Genomic DNA, 21,784 nt, shown 5'->3' on the forward strand with positions numbered 1-21,784 from the left:
TTTTTTCTGCCCAAGAGTCAACTGAGTAAATACAATTGGCCTCATGGAAAAGAAAATCTCTCATGAGCTTTTTTCATGTGTTCCCCGAGACACTTGGAAGACGGATTTATATATGGTGCTTGTCGAGTTCATGAAGTTACCAGTACGATGTATGCCCGGGGATATTCTTCATTTCCCCTGCATGCGCTTGTCCTCTACTGCGACCAACTCCATATAAGTTAGCCCCAGCACCGGGAATAGGGACACTAGTAAGGAGTTACGATTAAGGAAAATAAAATAGAATGAAAAAAAGACACCCGATATCTACCGTGTCAGGACCCGGTATCTGCGCAGGGGGCCTAGCCAAATCATGCCACTGTAATTTTGTATCAAGAAATTGGTTTATAGGCACCCGGCCTGGTGGTCTGAGAAAGAATTAAAAAGGTAGAATTAAAAATAGCATCGATGTCTATACTCCGGTATATTAATTATTTCTTTAATTAAAAAAAAAAAATCCAATTGGCCCATCATGGCAGTTAGATCAGGTTTTCATGAATGCTGATGGATGTTATGTATCATCTAACTGTCTTCCGCCATAATCGAATCCATCCAGCACGCAATGCTTTCCCTCTCCCCGAGAAGTCCGTGGCCTGCAAGAGTCATGGATATATACTAGTATTTAGGAATCCTGGCTTACGCTGTACCAGTGGACTCCCCGCCCCCTGGCCATGCGCATTCTCTCCCGCTCCCCCACGGGCCACGTCTGTTCACGACAATGTAAATTATGCAATTATGCCTTTTTTGAGTTGCCTCGCCAAGCGCTCTCAGTGCATGGAGACTGCATCTGTGGCCCCTTTCGCTGGTGTTTCAACTTGTTTGAGAATTGGGGGAACTGGAGGCCCGTGTGCATAGGTTGTGGTTGGTTGGTGGGTTCAGAAGAGAACAAGGAGAGTTTCCAATCCGCCCTTGCTTCCGTGACATGTAGTTTGTGATTTTTTGATGCATAGATGCGCTGTATGTATATGCACTGATCAAATTGCCAGGTTGGGGCTGAAGATGGAAAATTGTTCCGTGGTGATGGTGGGGTTTTTTTCTTTTTTCTTTTTCTTTCTGCAAGTTATTGTAAGACTTTGTCTGTTTCATGAAACTAGGCAGGCTGTCAGTCAAATTCTCCTTGCTCCTTGTAGCACCAATTCCACGTCAGACCATCAGCTCTGCCAGGCTCCCTGTGCGCTGCATCAGATCGTATGTAACCTCTCCATAGTAGTTATATGAACTGGTTACATGTCCACGCTCTCGAAACCTGTGAAACACCACGAGCAACTTCTTTTTTGCCCACGCAATTATTATTTGGAGTTGATTCCGGGGGTTACACTCAACCCAGGCTGGTCTGCTCGTTGGTGGTTCTTCGGTATATTTTATGTGGAAAGAGATGAGCCCCTTCCCCAGCTTCGTTTGGACATCTGGGTCCAACTGTTGTGAGGGTTAGAAACAAACACAATATTCAATGCACTTCATTTCCAAACCCAGCTCCTGGAGTCGGGTCCACGATGGCCCAGGAAACAATTATTTATTTATTTTTATTTATTTTCAATTATGCAACTACAGACCCTGAAATCCAATTGGATGTTGCAAATCCTCGATCTGCCTAACAGCTTGAAGTCAATTGTATCAGCTTCAGCTAACCAGTTGCTTCCATGTCTGCTGTCGCTTCGACGCATGGTGGTAAAAGCTGAAAATATCACCAAGCTGACATAAATGATAGTTGACAAATTGTTTCAAGGTTCCCTGAAAATCGTACGGCGGGGACGCACCATTACTATCCACGTAGGGAGGATAAGTAAAACTACGAGGAGCTTTCTCATCGCCCAACCCTTTTTCCCCGCATCGTGAACGTTTCATGCAGTTCAAATCCAGCTCAGAGTGGCAGAAATCGATGATCAACACTCTTCCCAGCGCAACAACCCAAGAAGCACTGGGGCTGCAGAACCTTGAAAGGGCTCTCTGTATACCGCAATATTCACACCACGAGACCTCATTCCACGGTCGAGATGTTGCCCCTTCTTCAATTATGGCGTAGCCATAAAGAAGATTTAATCTCGAACAGTGTGCTCTTCAAGGAGACCCGGGGCTAGCCCATTTGTGGCATGAATATTAAGACCTTCGTTGATCCGGACACGGTATTCCAGGGCGAGAAGTTGCTCCCGCCATCTGTTCTGCATTGTGTGTCGATTTACCAGCAGGGGTCTGTTGGAATTTGTTTCCAGTCGGGCAACTTCCTTTGTAGAGCCCATTGGTCGGAGACCTGCGCAGAGATCCTCTACTGTGAGCTTGTGAGGAGGCCTATACCCGCTAGTAGTGATGAGAGTGTTGGTGGTGCAGGCTCTCCAGTGGGTATGGAATGATGTGATATACTTCTCAGTGAGTAGTGGAGCAGACAGATAGAAGTTCTGATATTGTATATGCACATGGTTCTTCTCGGTTCCTCATGAGTTTGCTTACAAAGCACCTGCGGAGAGGTCAACATAACCTACATAAAAGAATCAATTCTCCTTCATACTCTTCAATGGATGGATTGGTAATTGTTGCATTGCATCGCATGTTGGGGAAACATGTGTGGCTGGAATCCTAAAAACCGCTTATCAAAAGATTTTTACCCACCACTTGTTCATTGAACTACACAAGCCCAAAATTTTTGCATTCCATCAAGCTCTACTACTTCATGCTCCTCCTCTTCCTCCGTACTGCATAATTGTATGTCACCAAAAACTCTCCGAAGCTCACAAAAGAGGGTCCTCCAAGAAGAGAATACATCATCCACCATACAGAATTCCTCACTTCCAACTTCCCCGTGGGGTCTGGTCCTAGCTGCAAGCTAGGAGTAACATGCAAGTTGCTCTACAGCACAGTTCCTACAGCTTTACAAGGAAAATACGATCACTAGCAAGTTGTGTGTACATGACCCAGTGGGGTTTCAATCAGTGGTTAGGGCTCTGTTTATTTTCCCCTGTTGATCTCTAATACAAACACATACAAAGTACACAATGTGACAGTCAACAGCTTCTCATTTGACAAGGAACCCATACTCGAGGAGCAAAGCCGCACTGACAATCATATATCATATTGGACATGGTCAATTGCCTTGGTTGCACCCTTCATGCCTCCTCCTCTCCAACATTTCCAAACACATTCTGTTTGAACTGTTGGACTGGAGCTACATAATAGTAAGAGAAATTCGGCCGGCCGACCTGATGGACCAAGTGAGAGCAATCCAAGCTGGCTACTTTCGCTTCCACAGCAACCGGACCTATCAAATCTGAAAACTGTAACATCTAAAGATGGCACATCTTTTTTAACTATTAAAGAAGAACCCCGGTCTAACTTCCACATGATTTGCCTCGATACCTGTCACCTGCCTACCTGTTCTTGCGCAAAAAAGAATCCAAATACAGAGTAATAATGCTTATGATCCAGATTCTCCTCATGTGGCCGATCAACAGCAGAATCCCTAGTCTACAAGACTATGATGGCCTTAGCATATACTAAGCTAGGGTTAATCAACATAGCCGCCGATCACAACGGGCGAAGATGGCAGCGGGTGGTCAGGCTTCTGCAAATTCCCACCAGACAAGGTCTCCCCGCCCTCTTCCCCATTCTCATTCCCGCCGATCACAGCGCGGCGATCAGCGGAGAGAATACACCATAATCACGGGTGGCCGGGCGTTCAGTGGTTATTCCCATAGTATCCATTTGTTCGGGCATGGGCTGCGCTTATCCCGCAAATCCATACCTATGTAGTACTTAGTAGGATGGGTGCAGGAGCGCCAAAGGTGGGACAGGGAAGGGAGACTTGGTAAACCTATGGAGTAGTTGAACGATAATAGTAAGGCGTGCTTGAGGGGAAGCTGGGGAACCTTGAATCAGCATGTGAACAGGTTGCTGTAACACATTCCCCCCCCCTTTCTCCCCTTCACCATTCCTTGAACTCATTTTTTTCAGTTTTTGATGGGTTTTTTTTCATTGATGTTCGACATCCGTGGTATAAGTGCACGGGAGGTTGAGATGGGGGGAGGGGCGGCCGCCGGTGGTGGTCCGTGAATAAACGGGGCACGGTTCGGGCAGTGGGGTTCGAGGTAAAGAAGGAGGTAACTAACGTTAGGTATAGTTACCCATTTTTGATTTTAGGAGGCTCGGAGAATTGTGAGTCAGTGCTCTATGGAGGGTCGGTCTTCATGAAAGTATGCCACGGAGGAAGCATTTGCTCTAGAACGCCGGGGTCCTGAGTAAACTACTAGTATGATAAGCGATATATATGGCGATGACGTCTATTTACAAACCAGTACTTCTCGACAACTAAAGGTTAGCAAATAGTTTGTTGCGTACTGAATAATAATTTTGCCTGATAAGTCAAGGAACTCTAACTAGTTTGCAAAAAAAAAAAAAAGAAAGAAAGAAAGAACGAAGGAAAAGAAAAGAAAAGAAAAAGAAAGAAAAAAAATTCATGATATATTGTATCAAATGGATGCAAAATTGCTCATGCATTGGCCTTCCGGATTTGTTCCCCAGAAACCCACCAGTGAGTGGATTTATTTCTTTTTCTGACACCTACTTCAACTCATGGGGGAACGGAAATTCTCAGGCCTTAAACCTGCAGAAAACTCCTCCCCGGCGTCGTGGTTCAATCGATCCTTCGATGCCATAGCGACGGTGCAAGTGACAGGATGCCAACTCTGAGGGAGGGCGGAAAGGCTGTCCGTTCTGTTCTAATCCTAGGGTGGATGCAGATGAACGCTTTTGAATTGGCAGAGTCGGGATTTAGCTTGCAGGAGCAATATGCAATCAATAATGTCTTCAATGTGCCATGATGATGATGGATATGCATTAGTTGGCTGTGGATAACTTACTGCTTTCCGGAATGTGTGAAATTAAGAAAAGATAACTTACTTGCCCTTTGTGTTTGGTGGCTAATATTAGAAAGGGCTGATCAATGTCGGTGACATGTTGACTCTGGAGAGCCGATGGAATGACCCGTCAGAACCTGATATCCGACTTATCAGAAATGAGAAAACTAACCTCGATCGATATCAGGGATATTTAAAAGGCACGAATATTATGAAGTTTCATAGGGCCGATTCGCTGCAGTTACGAGGCATTAGGGAAGAGAGGCAGATAACTAAGTAAATTATGTGATACGTAATATTATTATTGAGCTAGATTCATGCATTCAAGATATGACATGACGTCTCTTGACGGTATACCCAGTCCGCCGGGAACATTGGTCATCATATTCACAAAATAAATTTTAGCCTATCCGGTGTCCCGGATGCTATCCGAAGATGAAATAAAGTGTTGCATGGCTCGGCGTTAGTTTGTTTCAAGACACGGGTCTGAGGGTTCTTTTGAATAATACCGGGGATGTGAGGATGTGACGGACCAAAGTAGTTTCTACCGTGCCTTGCAAAGCGCTTGGGCGCTCAGGATAGTCTCCAACCGGAGGCCGTGCCGTGGGGTAGAGGATTGACAGGGGTAAAAAAAGTGCTGCTGCAAAACAAAAAACATTTGCTCCAATGGATTGAAACTCTTGGATAGTCGGGGCATGAGGCATTGGTCATTTCCAGCAGGCAGAAAACCTAGATGTGATTCAAAAGAGATATAGCACAGCAAACCTTTAGACTGATTCGCCACCTGATTCGCACCTGATCTTGAGGTTCTGTCCTGTCTATCACCAGTCACTACTGGCCATTGAAAAAGGCCCCTTAAAGGAAATCCATTATTCTTTTCTCTCATTGCCATACATGGTCAATAGGCTGTCCGGGCCTGTGGGCTCTCAGCAAGGCTTCCACAAAATGGATGCATTTCAAATGCCTTTTCCGTTGACATCGGGAGTATTTGCTGGACAAGGTGCCATGTTTGAATGTAGCCCATGACACTGTCCAGTCTTCCACATAATTGAGCCGGTGAGATCAGCGGATCGGTGGGAACGATATCTTGTGGACTCCTGCTTCCCTGATCAGACCGATCTCTGTTTCCAAAATCTAGATCTGGATCCATGAGCCATTGATAGTTTATCTTTCTGAACAGGTTCAGTCGTCCTCCATTCTATCCGGCACCTTGGGTATATAACTAACAACGTACTCCGACAGTGTATTCACCAGAGCCTCAACCGATTGGTCTGGTTCAATTATAGGACTGTATATTCGGTGATCTCAACTGCTGCGGGTGCTGGATGAAGCCACGGATTACCACAGCTCCGAACCATGGGATGACCCTGTGGATCGGATACCCGAGAGTGTTCCACAGATAGAACCCTGGGAACATTCGAAGGGCTCTAATATTTGAGTTAGTCGTTATCAATTTATCCGCGATAGAGTTAGTTCCCCAACGGACAGACACTGCCGCATATCTAACTTTCCCAACTATTATTTTCCTTTCGCTGCACTGTGGTTTTTTTTTTCTCCCCCCCCTTTTTTTTTTTGAATCCACCGATGGTATCTTTCAAGAATGAAGATTGCAAACTCAAAAGAAGGGAAGGAAGAAATCTTCAGAGCATTATTTATTTTCAAGGGAGAAATTGTGCGGTTCCCGGAAAGCAAAGAAAAATTAAATAAAAAGAGAGAGAGAGGAACAAGGCAAAGGATGTTGGATGCTTCAAGCGACATGCCAAGCCATAGCTGATGCATCCGTTGTCAGGACGACTTCCCCTTTCAACATCGCTTTTGGGTACAATATTATATGTATGGGTTCTCAGAAGGTGCCTCAGTTTTGACTTATCCAACACCGTCTGAGGCAGACGGCTGCTTACTGGCCCGTCCTGCTTGAAAAGAAGAGGCAACAATCGAGGGATCGAATGATGATGTCAATGTCTTGACAATGGCATGACACTGCCAAAGGCTCTTCAACCAGAAGTGTATGTTCCCGGTAAGACCACCCCAGAAGAGCGCGGAGCGCGGAGCCATCGCGTATATAGGCAGGTTTGGGGTGCTAGGCTCTCTCATGAGCCAACTGAGACTAAGGTCATCGCTTCCAGTGGCGCTGTCATTCGGGAGTTGAATTGCTCAGGGCGCCGCGTGCTAAGAGAAGTCCCAATCGTGCCACAGTGGGGAATGCGTAAGAAGTTAAGGTCCCCTTTAACTTGCCGTCGTGGGAGTGCAATGCCCTTGTTTCCCTGAGGTCGCATTTTTCCGTGCCTGGAAAGCTCCGAAAGAGACCGATGTGGTCTACGCATTTATCCTGCTCAACATTACCACGCAGTGGGTCTGTGGTAGAAAACTGGCTTATATAACTCACTGCCAGGTGAGTCAGGATGAAGTGGTTGGCAGGAGTGAGCATGTCCACGGTGAGGAGCTGCTCTTGACTCCCCAAAAAGCTCCAAAAGAACAGGCGACGGAAAACCAATCGATGGAACTCCCAGAGGATACGAACATTGGTTCTTGCATTCGGCACTTGATGCTCATGTACGGAGTAAGGTGATTTGACTCGACCAAAGAGACCCGTTCCTCCAACTTCCAGGCTCCAGGCCACATTCGCTTAGCGAAGTGTCGTGGTGCTGGATTGTCAAAGGACAGGCCTTCTCAAGTCCTTAGCAATTCTTAATAAACTCGACCCCATCCGCATCAAGAATCGGAGCACGCGGCTCCGAGATAGTGCCAAACTAATGGCTTCAATTTGCCGAAAACGTGGCTAACGATCTGGCCAATTGCCGTTCTCTCCGTTTGGAAGTATTTCTTTTTTCTAAGTCTGGATGCTTCAACCTGCTATTGGAGGGCTTTTCGGATTATTTCGTCTTCCCTGATGTTCTTTGGGAATCTTTCTTTCATCTATTGGTCTGCACAAAGTTTCTGTCCTCAAGCGAGTTGGCCCAGTTAGCGTCAATCCTTCGCTGGATAAAGTAACGCCACATTTGACAGCTGATGAGACGTCTTCATACGCCACCAATCCTGGATGGAACCGTTCCAGGATAGTGAAAACACAGAAGGGGGATAAAATTTCAACCGCCAGTTCCATGACTTGTTTATACGAATTGTATTGTCGCTTGGGTTTTGAGGACTTCTTCCCCTCTCGAAAGTGCTATGCATGAATCCATGATCCAATGGAATGGCGCACAATTGACATATTTTAAACCAATTTGCTGCCACATGAGAATTCCTACCTTGATTGAACCGAGGAGGAGCGGAAACATATCTGTTGGTCATATCCCATCGATCTTGATATGTATTTGGCCCGTATCTACCTCCATGAATCAATCTTAAAGACCCCGACGATGGACGTCCAGGATATATCAGAGTTCAAGCTCAAGTTCGAAGGCAACAAGGGTTACCCTCAGTGGTTGAACGGCTGAGGGTTGGTGGAGAGCAATTTCGCGTCGAACTTGGCCTTCCAAAAAGAGCAAAGCTCGCTAGTCCCATTGGCATCTTCTCACCAAAGCCAGAGCCAGTCTCAAAACAAGGACGCGCGATTCAGACAGCTCAACCCTGGAAGCTCTCAAACAACATTTACCCGACTGCCAAGCTACTCTATGATTTCAGGATACTTAGTTAGGTGGCTGAGGCTAAGTGAACTTTGCAGTTACAGATACTAGTCATTCTGAGGCATAATGGAAATGTTTTGCCATGCCGTCGAATGAAATCTTGCAAGACTGTCGAATTTTGAACGACTTCTGGAAACACTGGTCGAAGGGTTTGCTTGAAAGAAGTTATTGTCTCTATCAACAGGCTCTTTTGATCATTTCGTTCAGCTCGGTTATTGAGGATTTCATGCGTCAGACAGGGACCAGGTTGAAGATAGATCTATAAATCTAGTCGCTTGGCGATTTAGACCCGCTCCAACCGTCCTAAACGTAGGTTGGACATGGACGACCTCCTTCCATCTGCAGACGTCTGTTTCGATGTATAAATGCATTCAAGCCTCGGGAAATTAAGTTTCATCTTCATTTTATTCTTTCCATGTACCAGGTACCGATCTCCTTGACCAAAGGGAGCTATGTTTACTCGAAAATCCAGCTTTGTGCTGGTGCTGGCCTACGCTTTACCATTGCTTGCATCCCCCGTCGCTGAAATCTTCAGCGTTTCTCATGCCGACTGGCGAGCTCTCAATGTAAGTGTTGAGGGCCGTCTCGGTGTGTTACAGCCCCTTGCGGAACCCTGTTACCTCAGGTATGAGCCAGCGATCGTGCCACTCCTCCGTACTCCGGACCAAGGAGTTTGCAAGATCGCGCAGGACAACCGACGCAATGTCGATTTTATCACCTCGCAGCCCGCAGGATATCACAATCCATACCACGGAACATGCATGACTTCTGGACATGGGTGTCCACTCACCAAATTGTTGGTGAATGATGCCACCTGCTATCAAGGCAACGTACCGGACTATTACATTGATGTGCGCAAAGTTTCGGATATCCAGGCTGGATTGAAGTTCGCTGAAAAACATAATATCCCTTTGGTGGTCAAGAATACCGGTCACGACTTCAAGGGCCGCAGCGCAGGCGCTCACAGCTTGGCTCTCTGGTACGATGATAATGCTTCCATTTCCGTTGGTACATTCTCGCGTCTAACTTTCTGAACCAACTCAACTCGTCTTTGCCTACTACAGGACACACAACCTCCAACCCCCTATTAAGTTGCACAAAAATTTCCATGCGGAGAATTGTGACGTGTGTTCTGGACCTGCCATTACATATGGCGCTGGCCAGGGATTTCAAGGCATATATGAGTTTACTCACCAAAACGGATACATGGTAAGTGACACGATTTCCATGTTTTGTGATCGTATAAAAAAACCGGGCTTTCCTTACTAACTATACTTTTTAAGGCTTTGGGTGGAGCTTGTCCGACAGTAGGGGCATCAGGAGGCTATATAACTGGCGGTGGCCATAGCCTGCTTTCCCCTGCCTATGGCCTCGGTGTTGATAATGTCCTTCAAATTAAGGTTGTGCTACCTAATGGGGCCTATGTCACTGCCAATCGATGCCAAAACCAGGATATTTTCTTCGCTGTCCGTGGTGGCGGCGGCGCCACCTTTGGTGTGATAGTAGAGACCACAACCCGCGTCTTCCCTGAAGTTCCTTTGCAGGTATGTTAACCTTATGCTATCAATGACCCCCGGCTCCGCTATCATAGCTCCTATGTATGCTAATCGTGAACCTTTTCCTCATACAAGATGGCAGTTATCGCATTTAAAGCTACTTTAGACAAGGATGTGACTACTATACTAGTGGAAAATGGTGTAAAATGGGCAAAAGACGGCTGGGGAGGATATGTTGCTGGCCTCGGGGACGGGTCAAGCATCATGTTGGCGATCACGCCGAAACTCACCCTCGACGAAGCAAAACTGTCCATGAAAGAACTGATTGACTTCGCCCTTCCTCGTAATGATGGCACGCTTCGCTTCGGGGTGGACGTAACCACTGTTGCAAACTACTTTGAATTCGCCAATACCCCCGTGATGCAATACTTCGGTTCCTTAGTCAACGGTATTTCCATCGCACAGGCCTCGCGTCTTGTTACCGATAAGAATTTCAAAAATAAAGGCAAACGACGAGAACTCATAGATGTGCTTTCGGAGATGCGCTACGGTCTTAATATGGTTACGCCTTATGCGGTTAACTTGCCCAACTCGGACAAACCTGGAGGCCCTGGAGAGGCATCCGTCACTCCTGCATGGGTAATCATTTCAGTCTTCTTTCTCTCCCCACCTGTTCCCTTTCCTTAGTGATTCCCACTAGAACTAACATATGATAAAAATATACAGAGAAAGGCAATCTGGCATGTTGTGATGCAGACAGCTTGGGATGTTGATGGCCAGACCGAACATCCCCCCGAATTTTTTATTGACCGTTTCAGACAGGCAAGCGAGATGGTGCAGCCATTGCGCAACATTAGTCCGGACGGCGGCGCCTATCAAAACGAAGCCGATGCCTACGAGCCAAATCATATCGACAGCTTCTGGGGACGAAAGAATTACGACCGCCTCCTCAAGATCAAGAAGAAGGTGGACCCGAAAAACATCTTAACGTGCCATCACTGTGTGGGGGCTAACCCAAATGATAGCCGTCTTAGCTGTTACCCAAAGCTATAGATAATTTTTGTTTTGTTTTTTCTTTTTTTGTGCTTCTTTTTCTTCATTTTACAGCTAGTGAATTTTGCAATCTCAGGGACTGCAACAACATTCTCATAGAATTCAGCTGACATCTGTCAAGGGTAAATATTTGTATCGTTATACAAGCAGATATCTTTTCTAACTTTCCATTTATAATGGGCACTTAATTTGGTATATTCTGATATTCCAGGTGTTGGTGATCAAATTTTTTGTTGATGTTCTTCCGTTTTCAGTAACTAATTGGAAATTTGGCATTAGTATATCTACATTTCCACGCTGTCAACAAAGTACATCCGCAATTTTCCTATATTCCGTTAATATATCAACCTCAGTGGTTGGGTAATTTTTGTTTTCCCTTTCCAGTCTTGTGCGTGCATCTTTTAAAACGGAGCATTACATATACGGAAGGAAAAAGTCGGATTTTCATTGAAAATGACTTGGATCAGCTCTTCACTCTCCTTCTTTCCCTTGCGACTTAATGGCTGATTATCATTTTTTAAACCTATCCAATCCCCGGCTCGATCGTTCCCGTTCTTCTCTTCCATGTATTAAAATGTGCTGCAAGTATGGTAGCAGGCATTCTGGCTTGGATTAACCAATTCCTGACTCTAAATGGACCTCCCAGTGCAACTCTGTCCTTAATCTACATTTTTCGATTTCCTGTTTAGTAAAGTAGTAACCCCCCTGCTTCGCTCAATGTCCAAACTCATTGTATCGTCGAGTTTCCATCAGCGGAACGAAGTTGGACCGTGTCCCCTGAGGGTTTTCTTTGACGAGCTTATGGCCCCTTGGGAGTTTGAGGGGTTCCATGGACAACCCGCCCTCAAGATAGGTTGTTTCTCATTGTCCGTATCGGATAATATCAATTGGGAAATGTTGGATAGACAATAAGCTAAATCCGATTGTGGCCTGCAAAGTCAATATTTATGTCTTGGTTGGTCTCCCAGTTCTCTGGCTATGAGCAAGCATGGACATAGACGATAGTCTGAGACAAAGTGATATGTTAGTGTGCTTTTCCATGCATATTCTTATTAAGTGCTTCACTACAAGTAAAATATGCCTCTGTAGATCAATCATTGTGATTGGACTTGATTCATCCGTTCACACAATGCAAAAGATAGCAGCAAGTATGGTATATTTTTGAGGAAATATACTCTTTCCTACAACATAGCAAACAGAGCTAAGAATAGTAAGGTTTTTAGTACTCCACTTGATCTCTTCAAGAGCTCTATCCCGATATAATCACAAATTATCATGGCAAGAGATGATGCTTCGAGGTAAACTTATAAAATAACTAAATCAGATTTTGATTATTGTAATTGTCATTTTAAAACCCGTGTCATCTGAATGATTCACGAATATGGAACGCTGCGAACAACATACGGAATACCATAGCGTTTAAAATACATCTGATTCAGCCAGTGGTAAAATTCGAGATCCGGATCAAAGCCATAGCGTTTCAGACATGATCGAAGGTATTCAAATCCTAAGTACGTCAACCCCTTCATGTCAAGATACACGGACAAATAGTCGGCAGCAGACTCTACCGTCAACATGGAGGAATCGTCGGGGTCCTCGAAGAGTGATGATGTCCAGCCGACTGCGAAAAGCATAGGTAATGCGAATACTCTTAATTTTAAACTCTCAAACAGGATCAGCTCTTGTCCAGGTATGAGAGCGTCTTGGAGTACTAACTCCCGGACATTACTGCTCTGCATGCGGTAGAATTCGGGGCACTGAAGCCAGGATGCGGAACATTCAGGGAGTGGGTATTATCAAAACACTGTGACGCTATTGAGAGGATTTCCGTATCCTCTTCAAAACCAACGAGGGCGATTTCCCTAGTTAGATTGCGATGGTGCGGCTTATTCGACAAGAGTGAATATACAAAGCCGGTTGCGAAAACGTTAACAACTTGACTATCGATTCCGAGTCTCGATTCATACTTGTATATTTGTCCTGCCGCACGGACAAGAGCACGCTGGAGATCATCTTTCGCAGATTCGTACCTTGATACTATGAGTTACAGGCTATAGTTATTGGAGGTTTTCCTGAGAGATATGGGGTGGGCACACAGGAAACTTAAACAATACTTACCGGCCATTGCGTTTTCAACAAAATTGTTGGGCCAAAGATATGCAGTCACACACTCTATGGGCGGATTACGCCTTTCCGTGTCTCGTTTCGGAACAGTACGATAAGGATATATAGCCGAAAAAAAGAGCAGAAGAAACACAGAAGCAGTGAAGCAGCCGTTCTGGTTTGGGTTTGAAGACAAAGCACGGTAGGGGTTAGAGGATGGAGGAAGACTAGAAACTGGCAGCGGGACATGTGTTGCTTAAATAGTATTCTTATGAGTACCAGTGGCAGTGGAAGGTTCATATCAATAAAATATTCTTCTTGTTTTTAATGTACGAGTAGCTTTCAATGCAAACATGGCGTTTGCAACGGACCTCTGAGCATTGTAAGTGGTTATAACTCATTCCGGACGCAGGATTGCTCAGCGTAGGGATAAAGCCGGACTGGGAAACTGACGTGGAGGACTAGAAGTTGGATGTTTGAGCCGTCGTCTAATATCTTACTCGTCAAGCCGGAGTAAGCTTTCAATTTGACCCCTGGATTCTCCCGCATATAACTGTCCCGAATATCACAAATAATGATGGTAGTTCCTGGAGAAGGAAATGATCGAAATTGACACTAAACATATTATCAAACAATGATGTGCTGTTAATGAATTATGAGCATTAGTGGAGCGCCTTGATGGGTGCAAGGAACCCACTTCTGGCCACTGGAATGAACCAAACTGAAGACCGTAGATTCTCTCGATCTCCAAAGTCCCATTTAATCCTTGAAGCATTAGCTTTGTTTCTCCGGGATAAAAAATGCGAATACTGTATGTTAGAAAGAATTGGGGGAAATGGTTGGTCCCGTGGATGTGGACATGATGGTAAGACCCGATGATTCCTTTGCGGCTGTTTGCGACCCATGGTGGTTTTTCAGACTCTGATCCATGAAAACCCAACGAATAAAGTCACAGACGAAGTGAGAAACGGTTTCATGCGTCCTATTCAACTCCCTTCATCGATGATGTTGTTGAAGTTGAAATGTCAAGCAGTACGAGTAGTTGACGATGACGGAGCCGCGGTGCCGAGCAAAGCCAAGCCCGCGTGCTAAATCGGTGACATAATCTGGCCCTTGCCCCAAAACACCCTAGCGTGCTTCCTGTTGGTTTCCCAACGTTCTCCAACAATGCAACAATGAGATCTACAACTTCAAACTTGAAAAAACCACCAACATCCGCAACAGCATCCACCGCCTCTCCTCCTCCTCCGCTTTCCTCCGGTGCCTGCTCCCCCACTTGTTTGCCATTGGGCTTTGTCTCACTTCACAATGCTTTCCAGAATAACCCCGGTGCGGCAGGTTGCGCCTCTGTGCCGTAAGGCTTTCGTTCCGGTATTAAGGCGGAGCGTCACGACCGATGCTGCTTCCGCGCATGCTGAAGCTATCCCCGTCGTAAGTGCCCGATAGCTTTATTCGCACCCTGCCTGTCAATCTGTAGTTATGCGGGCATCTAACCGATATTCTATTGCATCAGGAAGAGGACAAACCATTCACAGTCAAGCTCTCCGATGAGAGCTTCGAAACATATGAGCTTGACCCTCCTCCGTACACCCTCGAGACCACGAAGCAGGAGTTAAAACAGATGTATCGTGATATGGTTTCCATTAGGTATTTTATGTTGCGCTGTTGCACCGTTTAGCTCTAATACTCTTTGTCTAACATTGACTCAGACGAATGGAGATGGCCGCTGATCGTCTCTACAAAGAGAAGAAAATTCGAGGATTCTGCCACTTGTCGACGGGACAAGAAGCGGTTGCGACCGGGATTGAACACGCCATTACTAAGGACGATAAGTTAATCACTGCCTATCGATGCCACGGTTTTGCACTTCTGCGTGGTGGAACGGTAAAATCTATTATCGGAGAACTTCTCGGGCGCCGAGAGGGCATTGCATATGGAAAAGGTGGCTCTATGCATATGTTTGCCAAAAACTTCTATGGGGGCAACGGCATTGTAGGAGCTCAGGTCCCCGTTGGTGCTGGTCTGGCTTTTGCGCAACAATACAATGATGAGAAAACTACTACCATCGCTCTATATGGTGATGGAGCATCCAACCAAGGTCAAGTTTTCGAGGCCTTCAACATGGCTAAGCTGTGGAATCTGCCTTGCATTTTTGGTTGTGAAAGTGAGTCTCTTTGCTTCATACATACCATTTGGAGATTAACAACATCGATGCTAAATGGCCATACTCCTTTCCAGATAACAAATATGGCATGGGAACCGCAGCCAACCGCGCCGCAGCCCTTACCGATTACTACAAGCGCGGCCAATACATTCCCGGCCTGAAAATCAACGGAATGGACGTCCTGGCGATCAAGGCTGCCGTCCAATACGGGCGTGAATACACCACCTCCGGTAAGGGTCCTCTTGTCTTCGAATACGTCACCTACCGATACGGCGGACACTCCATGTCCGATCCCGGAACCACATACCGCACCCGAGAGGAGATCCAACGGATGCGCAGCACCAACGATCCGATTGCAGGCCTTAAGCAGAAACTGCTCGATTGGGGCGTCACGAGTGAGGAGGAGTTGAAGGCCATTGATAAGGATGCTAGGAAATACGTTGATGATGAGGTTGCAGAGGCTGAGCTGATGACCGAGCCCGATGCTACGCCGCGTATTTTGTTTGAGGATACATATGTCCGTGGCAGTGAGCCAGCATGGACTCGTGGGCGAACGGTTGATGAGACTTTCTACTATTAAACACCACCACCACCACCACCACCACCACCACCAAGAACAACAACAACAACAACAATGACGACGCAGACTTACAAACCCTAACCTCTCCTCCTCCCAACTATGTCTTCCTTAAATTCTCTTTTGAGCTACTTCTTCTATTTCTTCATTGGTGAGTGTAACACTTGTAACTAGAACTCATAAAACGCTAGCGACGGACTGGATTTTTATGGGCTGTGGTGTGGAAGCAAGCTACTTGGAAATTCCATTCCATTCCATTTTATTTTCTTTTTCTCATTCACTTGACCTGATCGTCGGCCTATGTTTTTGTTTTATTGCATTCCTGCTTTTTTTTTTCTCTTCTTTTCCTCCCCCCCCACCCCCTCCTCCTTTTCGCTTCCTTTTTGTAACCCTCCATCTGTCTTAATGTTTTCTCTCGCTCCGCTGTGTATTTCTAGCTCAACTCCCACTGAAAAGGGGGCAAAAATAGAAAGGAAAAGAAAAAGTTCTAGAAAACCCTGTCTTTCCAATATTTTCTCTCCGTCCAACCCCCCCCGGCTTCTATTTTTTATATTTCCTCCAACCACAGTATAAAAACCGCAAAATGTATGACTGACTCCTTACCGCCTATTCCTGATTAATTCCGATCAATATTACTGTTACTATTTACTATCATACTTCACAAGCTCCTTCAGCATGAAGAGAGCAAATCATCGTTCTCTTAACTAAGTAGTGGAGAGCGGGAGAGCACTTGTATTCCTCGTGATCATGGCATATTTTAGTCTTAGATGAGAGCAATTACATTGGTAATAGCAATGATGATGATAATAATAATAATAATAATAATAATAATAATAATAATAATAATAATAATGTTCCTAATGTATATTTATATATATACCATATACAAAGATGTCACCATATTCCTTACCAGCCCTTTCGTCCCCCCTTTCCTTCCCCCCTCACAACCCGTCCGCATGCGATGAGAAAAGAAAAAGAAAGAAAAGAAATAGGGTAAAATAGGAAATACAACGACAATAGTGGTGCTTTGAAAGAGCGGGCGCGCTCATCACTAAGGCCACCGAAAAGAAAAAAATGGTATAATAACTTGAGGATATATATAGTATAGACACAGACACAAGAGACACATAGACATATACATGCGCCGTAGGATATAAGTATTTACAATTTACATGTTCCCATTTTCATCGTCACATCAAGGAGAATGCTGTCAAAATAATAAAAGGCGGGAAGCAGCAATAGGCAGCTTGCAGCTGTCAAGCACCAAAAGCCAAAAGAAAAACAAGGGGGAATAAAAACCAAAATAACCATTGACGGCATGCAAAGCAAAAAAAAGAGAAGGAAAGCAGAAGAAAAAAGAAAAAGAAAAAGATAAGAACAGAAAACAAAAAGGGGGTCGTAACGTTCATTCATTAAAGGTTGCCCGAATGTCATAACCTATGTATAAGTAAATCCAATTCCTCCCTCCGCCCCTATTCACGCGTTCGTCCCTTCTTTCCTAGCCCACCCCATCACCACCAACATCACCACCACCATCACCACCATCCCCCACCACCCCAATGCCCAAGCACCCCCATCCCATCCCATCCCATCCCTCTCTTCCAAGTCACATACACATGCAGTTGTGGGAGTGAGTGCATCGTCACCAAGGGCACGGCAGCCATCAGCAGCCCAGCAACCCGTTTCCCCGATAAAAAAAAAAAAAAAAAGGAAAAATAGAAGAAAATAAGAAAATAAAATCTACTGCGGCTCCTGCCGCAGCAGCTCCAGAATCATCTCCTGCGTCCTCTGCACCGTATCCAGCTTCTCCTCCAGTTGCGCGCGATCCTTCTGAATCTCCTGTCGAAGCTCTGCGCGCAGCTCGGATTTTAGCTGGTGCAGCGTGGACGCTGGAATCTGCGTTTGAACGGGCGGCGGCGCTGCGGCGGGGCCCCCGGTTGCCGCTGCTGTCGCTGCTGTGCGACTATGGCTAACGTGGGGCTGGTTGGTCATTGTGGGGTTTTGAGAAGGGTTTTGTTGTTGGTGCTGGTGCTGGTGCTGGTGTTGGAGGGGATGGGCGCCACCGGCGGCAGCGGCAGCAGCAGCTGCTAGAGACATGGCGTTGGACTGGTGGGAGCGGGACGATACGGCTTCGAGGTTCTTGTTGAGTTTTGATAGCGTTTCTAGAATCGCGGCGCCGACGTCGGGTTCTGCTGCGGCGACTGCGCCTGAAGAGGACGAGGAGGAGGTCGCAGCGGTCATGATTGCTGCTGTGTTGGGCACGGTTGTCTGCTGCGGGGTTGGTTGAACGGGTATCGACCCGGGAAGATTTTTCTGCTGCTGCTGCTGCTGCTGCTTCTGCTGCTTCTGATGTTGTTTCTGCTGCTTTTGAGGCGGAGGGGCCTGCATGGGCTCCGCTGTGGTGGAAGGCGCAGTGGTGGCAGGCAGGGCAGCAGGCGCGTCCATTCGAGAGGGCTTGGACGGTTTTGATGACGGTGGAAACATCGTCTCGAACCCAGGAGGCAACATGTGTTGGTATCCCAGCCCGACCCCTTCAGTGTCAACTACTGACTTCCTCTTGCGGCCCCTTTTGCCCTGCTTGGCATTGATGCGCTCGTTCTCCTGTTCCTGAAACCGCTTCCAGGACGGAATCCAGGAGTCGACGGCGGCGCTCCATGCTGCATCCGCCTGATCGTCCCTCCTCTTCCCGTCCAGGCCCGCAAGGAATTTAATACGCTGTTGCGTCACGAGCTCCACTTTCCGTCGTACGCTATGCCACGAGTACGGATGTCCCTCTGACGCGGTAAACTCCTGCGTCACATTCACCCACCATTCGCAGAGACGATTGCGCTCGCCAAAAGAAGCCGCGTGCCTGTTGCATATTTCAAACAGCGCCGTCTCCTCACGCGTCGTCAGCCGCTTGCCGTGCTTGCGGGGTGTCTCGTTTTCCAACAGGGCTAGATCCACACCTCGTCCCGGCCCTACACGACCTGCTTGCTGCCGCGATATGGATCCTCCTTCTACACCGTCCGCATCGTCAGAGCTGGGCTCGGGGCCGGGCGCAGGATGGTCATATGCGGGTTCAGGGGAAAGGTCGACTGCGCTCTCGGCAACGGCGTTCTCGCGAACGCTGGGGCTCTCTGATAACGAGGGGTCAGTGGACGCGGGGGTCTGTAGGATGGCTGAGTCATGTTGGGCGTTCGATGCGAAGTTATTAGTGGGGCGGAGGGCAGAGATGGGCGGGAGAGTATTGGGCAGCGGCCTAGAGAGCGGAGGGGCCGCGGGGAGCCATTGCAAAGGGCTGTGGTGACTCTGCTGCTGCTGCTGCTGCTGCTGCTGGTGTTGTTGATGTTGCTGATGCTGCTGGTGCTGCTGGTGCTGATGCTGTTGCTGCTGCTGCTGCTGTTGCTGCTGGTGCTGCTGCTGGTGCTGATGCTGGCGCTGTTGATGCTGCTGATGCTGATGCTGATGTGGGTGTTGATGTTGGTGTCTGGTAGATACAGGAGTTCCTTGAGGCGGCGGTTCGACGCTGGTGTGCCAGTTGAACATTTGTCCGGAAATCGCACCACCTTCTTTTGTGATCTATTGTTCGCCTCCCCCGTGTTTCTTTGTCATATGGGGTCCTTCTTCGCGGCGCCTGAAGCATTTGCAAACCGACGAGGGAGGGATTGGGATGGTCTCCTGGTTCCCCTCTTCTGCTTCAGCTCCTCCTTTCGCGCTCTCTGGCCCGCGACCACGCTTACGGTCGGTCTGCGCCCGTTGTTGGGAAGAAAGGAATGCTCTTTTGTCCTCTATGAGACATCTATCGCGCAGGTTCAGGCATCGAGATGTCGTCGTCGGCTTTTCCCGTTCTGGCTAATTTTTGCTTTTTCGTTTTTTTATTTTCTTTGATTTTATTTCTAATTAAAATTTTTTTTCTGTTTCTGCTTTTTTCCCCCTTGTTGGCAGTTGCTTTAGTTTCGTTCCTCCTGTTCGTTTGTTTTTTTGTTTTTATTTTCTGCTGTATTTTCCTTTCTTTTTATTTTATTTATTTTATTTTTATTTTTATTTTTTATTTTTTTTTGCAAACGACAACGAGTTTAAAATCAAGGTACTTGATGACAAGGGGATGGGAAAAGTCAATGAGCAACTGGTCAAAGCAGCTGCCGTCGGGAACCTTAAAACCGCAAGATCTCAAAATTGTGCGTTTTCAAAAAACACATGGAAAGCGAGAAAAGGGAAACGAAAAAAGAAAAGGAAAAAAAGAAAAATGAGAGAGAACGAGGACAAGGGAAAAGGACAAAAGGGCAAAAGGGAAGTCAGCGGGGAACAAAAAGCCACCAACGAGGACGCCATGTCTGAAAAAAAGCCCCCGAATGGCAGGCCAGCGGTGGGGCAGGCAGGCCTCGGCGGGTTGCAAATTATGCTGAGCTGACGACGTATTACATATATTACATTACTCACCGTACGGGGCAGAGTCGGATTGCGTGCGGCAGGGCAAACGTGTGGTAATCCACTTCCTGCTGGTCATGGTATTGGTACGGATACGGGACTTTTCTGCAGTCAACGGGTCAACGACCCATACCCGTTGATTCGGGTGTGGTTTACTGAGGCCTTATTCCCCTCGAGAAATGAATTCTGCTGCTGTACATGAACATCTCGTCATGCAATAACATCAACTAACAGTAGCTACTAACTAATAGTTAACTAGTCAATAATAATATACTCGAAAATGTTGCTGCTTCACCCTCTGCCCATGAGAGCATTTTTGATGCTTACAGTTGTGAGTACAAGATATCATGTTCCAGAGAAAACCTGCATTCTTTATTGGCTCTGATAGCTTTCTAGGAAAATAACGAATCGCTTTTGTTCTCTGAGAGCCCCAGCAACGAACACACAGTAGTCTTATATACAACAACAACTACTACTGCCACAATGACCTAGATATCTCATCTCTCGATCTCGTCTCAGGTCATCTTCTCTGCGATATCTTTGTTCTCGGTTAGCGCGGCGCTAATCCCGCTATATCCACTTTCCATTGGCCAATGCTCCACGCTAGTCCCGTTACGATATCGTTCTTGCTGCTTCGGGAATGGCGTTCGCCTCGCCGCTTTTATGCGCCATCGACACCGCTCAATCTATAAAAACCTGGACATCAACTCCCTCAAACGACCCACGCACTTGCTCCTCCTCCTTCTCCCTCATTCTTCATCCCTTGCACCCAGGTGCGCTGGCCCCTTCCACCTGCATGGGATGGTAGCCGTGATATGCGTCCTACGCCGGCGGGGTTGCTGAAATAGCTGTCGGTGAATCTGGAGACACCGTTGCTTCTATCGGTTTCTGGGCCGTCCATGCTCTGCTGCCGCCCCTCGATTTCACTCGATTTCCTAGACTTCTCTAGAGCCAGTCCGTTGCTCGCACCGTGAGCCTCAATGAAAGGTTTTTCCTCTTTGCCATACTGTATCGTCTGGGCCAGGGTGCCCGGCATTCCCTCCCGTTCAGCATAACCATGTTCCCATCAGGCCTGATTTCCACACTCTTGTTTTTGTTCCTTAGAAGTTGTGATAATTGAACATAATTGGCAGGGGCCGGCCATCAGTCCCCAGTAGCTATTTCTAATGGGGATGGGCACATCAACTGTCGCAAGCAGGACTCAAGGAATGGAGGAAATATCCTTGTCAATTGTCCAGTCACAGTGGGGCCGGCGCTTCATTGCTATGAACTATTTCTAGACCAGGGAAATGAACTCCTCCGGTCAATTTTCCATTATGGAGTATACATTAAGAGACTTAACACTCTCTTTGTGCCTTGGGCTTATAATGTTTGAGTCATTTTGACTTTACGACAACAGGCGCTGGTTTCGATTCTCCCTGCAAACACGGCAAGGCACATTGATAAGGACCCTGGCCAATTCTTAGAATCAGTTT

The 21,784-nt window shown here is 46.7% G+C and overlaps 9 protein-coding genes across 9 annotated transcripts; 3 read left to right on the forward strand and 6 right to left on the reverse strand.

Annotated features, from left to right (window-relative positions):
- Positions 1–1,179: 1,179 nt before the first annotated feature.
- On the reverse strand, positions 1,180–1,700 carry HCBG_07866 (uncharacterized protein; the record flags this gene model as incomplete). The annotated part of the gene is made up of 2 exons (XM_045434915.1): positions 1,180–1,452; positions 1,590–1,700. 2 exons carry the CDS (start codon positions 1,698–1,700, stop codon positions 1,180–1,182), a joined length of 384 nt encoding a protein of 127 aa, XP_045284221.1.
- Positions 1,701–2,072: 372 nt separating this feature from the next.
- HCBG_07867 (uncharacterized protein) lies at positions 2,073–2,580 on the reverse strand (the record flags this gene model as incomplete). Its single annotated transcript, XM_045434916.1, has 2 exons — positions 2,073–2,331; positions 2,540–2,580. 2 exons carry the CDS (start codon positions 2,578–2,580, stop codon positions 2,073–2,075), a joined length of 300 nt encoding a protein of 99 aa, XP_045284222.1.
- A 4,274-nt stretch (positions 2,581–6,854) lies between these two features.
- Positions 6,855–8,517, forward strand: HCBG_07868 (uncharacterized protein; the record flags this gene model as incomplete). Its single annotated transcript, XM_045434917.1, has 5 exons — positions 6,855–7,086; positions 7,127–7,233; positions 7,273–7,440; positions 7,511–7,655; positions 8,231–8,517. 5 exons carry the CDS (start codon positions 6,855–6,857, stop codon positions 8,515–8,517), a joined length of 939 nt encoding a protein of 312 aa, XP_045284223.1.
- Positions 8,518–8,958: 441 nt separating this feature from the next.
- HCBG_07869 (FAD binding domain-containing protein) lies at positions 8,959–11,055 on the forward strand (the record flags this gene model as incomplete). Its single annotated transcript, XM_045434918.1, has 6 exons — positions 8,959–9,072; positions 9,106–9,485; positions 9,571–9,715; positions 9,790–10,050; positions 10,138–10,641; positions 10,729–11,055. 6 exons carry the CDS (start codon positions 8,959–8,961, stop codon positions 11,053–11,055), a joined length of 1,731 nt encoding a protein of 576 aa, XP_045284224.1.
- Positions 11,056–12,428: 1,373 nt separating this feature from the next.
- HCBG_07870 (uncharacterized protein) lies at positions 12,429–13,180 on the reverse strand (the record flags this gene model as incomplete). The annotated part of the gene is made up of 3 exons (XM_045434919.1): positions 12,429–12,812; positions 12,965–13,092; positions 13,174–13,180. The coding sequence occupies 3 exons, from the start codon at positions 13,178–13,180 to the stop codon at positions 12,429–12,431; spliced, it is 519 nt and encodes a 172-aa protein (XP_045284225.1).
- Positions 13,181–13,548: 368 nt separating this feature from the next.
- Positions 13,549–14,063, reverse strand: HCBG_07871 (uncharacterized protein; the record flags this gene model as incomplete). The annotated part of the gene is made up of 2 exons (XM_045434920.1): positions 13,549–13,745; positions 13,856–14,063. 2 exons carry the CDS (start codon positions 14,061–14,063, stop codon positions 13,549–13,551), a joined length of 405 nt encoding a protein of 134 aa, XP_045284226.1.
- Positions 14,064–14,374: 311 nt separating this feature from the next.
- On the forward strand, positions 14,375–15,902 carry HCBG_07872 (pyruvate dehydrogenase; the record flags this gene model as incomplete). The annotated part of the gene is made up of 4 exons (XM_045434921.1): positions 14,375–14,589; positions 14,672–14,805; positions 14,868–15,322; positions 15,397–15,902. 4 exons carry the CDS (start codon positions 14,467–14,469, stop codon positions 15,900–15,902), a joined length of 1,218 nt encoding a protein of 405 aa, XP_045284227.1.
- A 1,737-nt stretch (positions 15,903–17,639) lies between these two features.
- HCBG_07873 (uncharacterized protein) lies at positions 17,640–19,427 on the reverse strand (the record flags this gene model as incomplete). Its single annotated transcript, XM_045434922.1, has 1 exon — positions 17,640–19,427. One exon carries the CDS (start codon positions 19,425–19,427, stop codon positions 17,640–17,642), a length of 1,788 nt encoding a protein of 595 aa, XP_045284228.1.
- A 1,397-nt stretch (positions 19,428–20,824) lies between these two features.
- Positions 20,825–21,345, reverse strand: HCBG_07874 (uncharacterized protein; the record flags this gene model as incomplete). Its single annotated transcript, XM_045434923.1, has 2 exons — positions 20,825–20,838; positions 21,039–21,345. 2 exons carry the CDS (start codon positions 21,343–21,345, stop codon positions 20,825–20,827), a joined length of 321 nt encoding a protein of 106 aa, XP_045284229.1.
- Between the last annotated feature and the right edge of the window lie 439 nt (positions 21,346–21,784).

This window comes from Histoplasma capsulatum (genome assembly GCF_000150115.1).
Source record: "Histoplasma capsulatum G186AR genomic scaffold supercont2.14, whole genome shotgun sequence".
In the NCBI taxonomy this organism is placed as follows: domain Eukaryota; kingdom Fungi; phylum Ascomycota; class Eurotiomycetes; order Onygenales; family Ajellomycetaceae; genus Histoplasma; species Histoplasma capsulatum.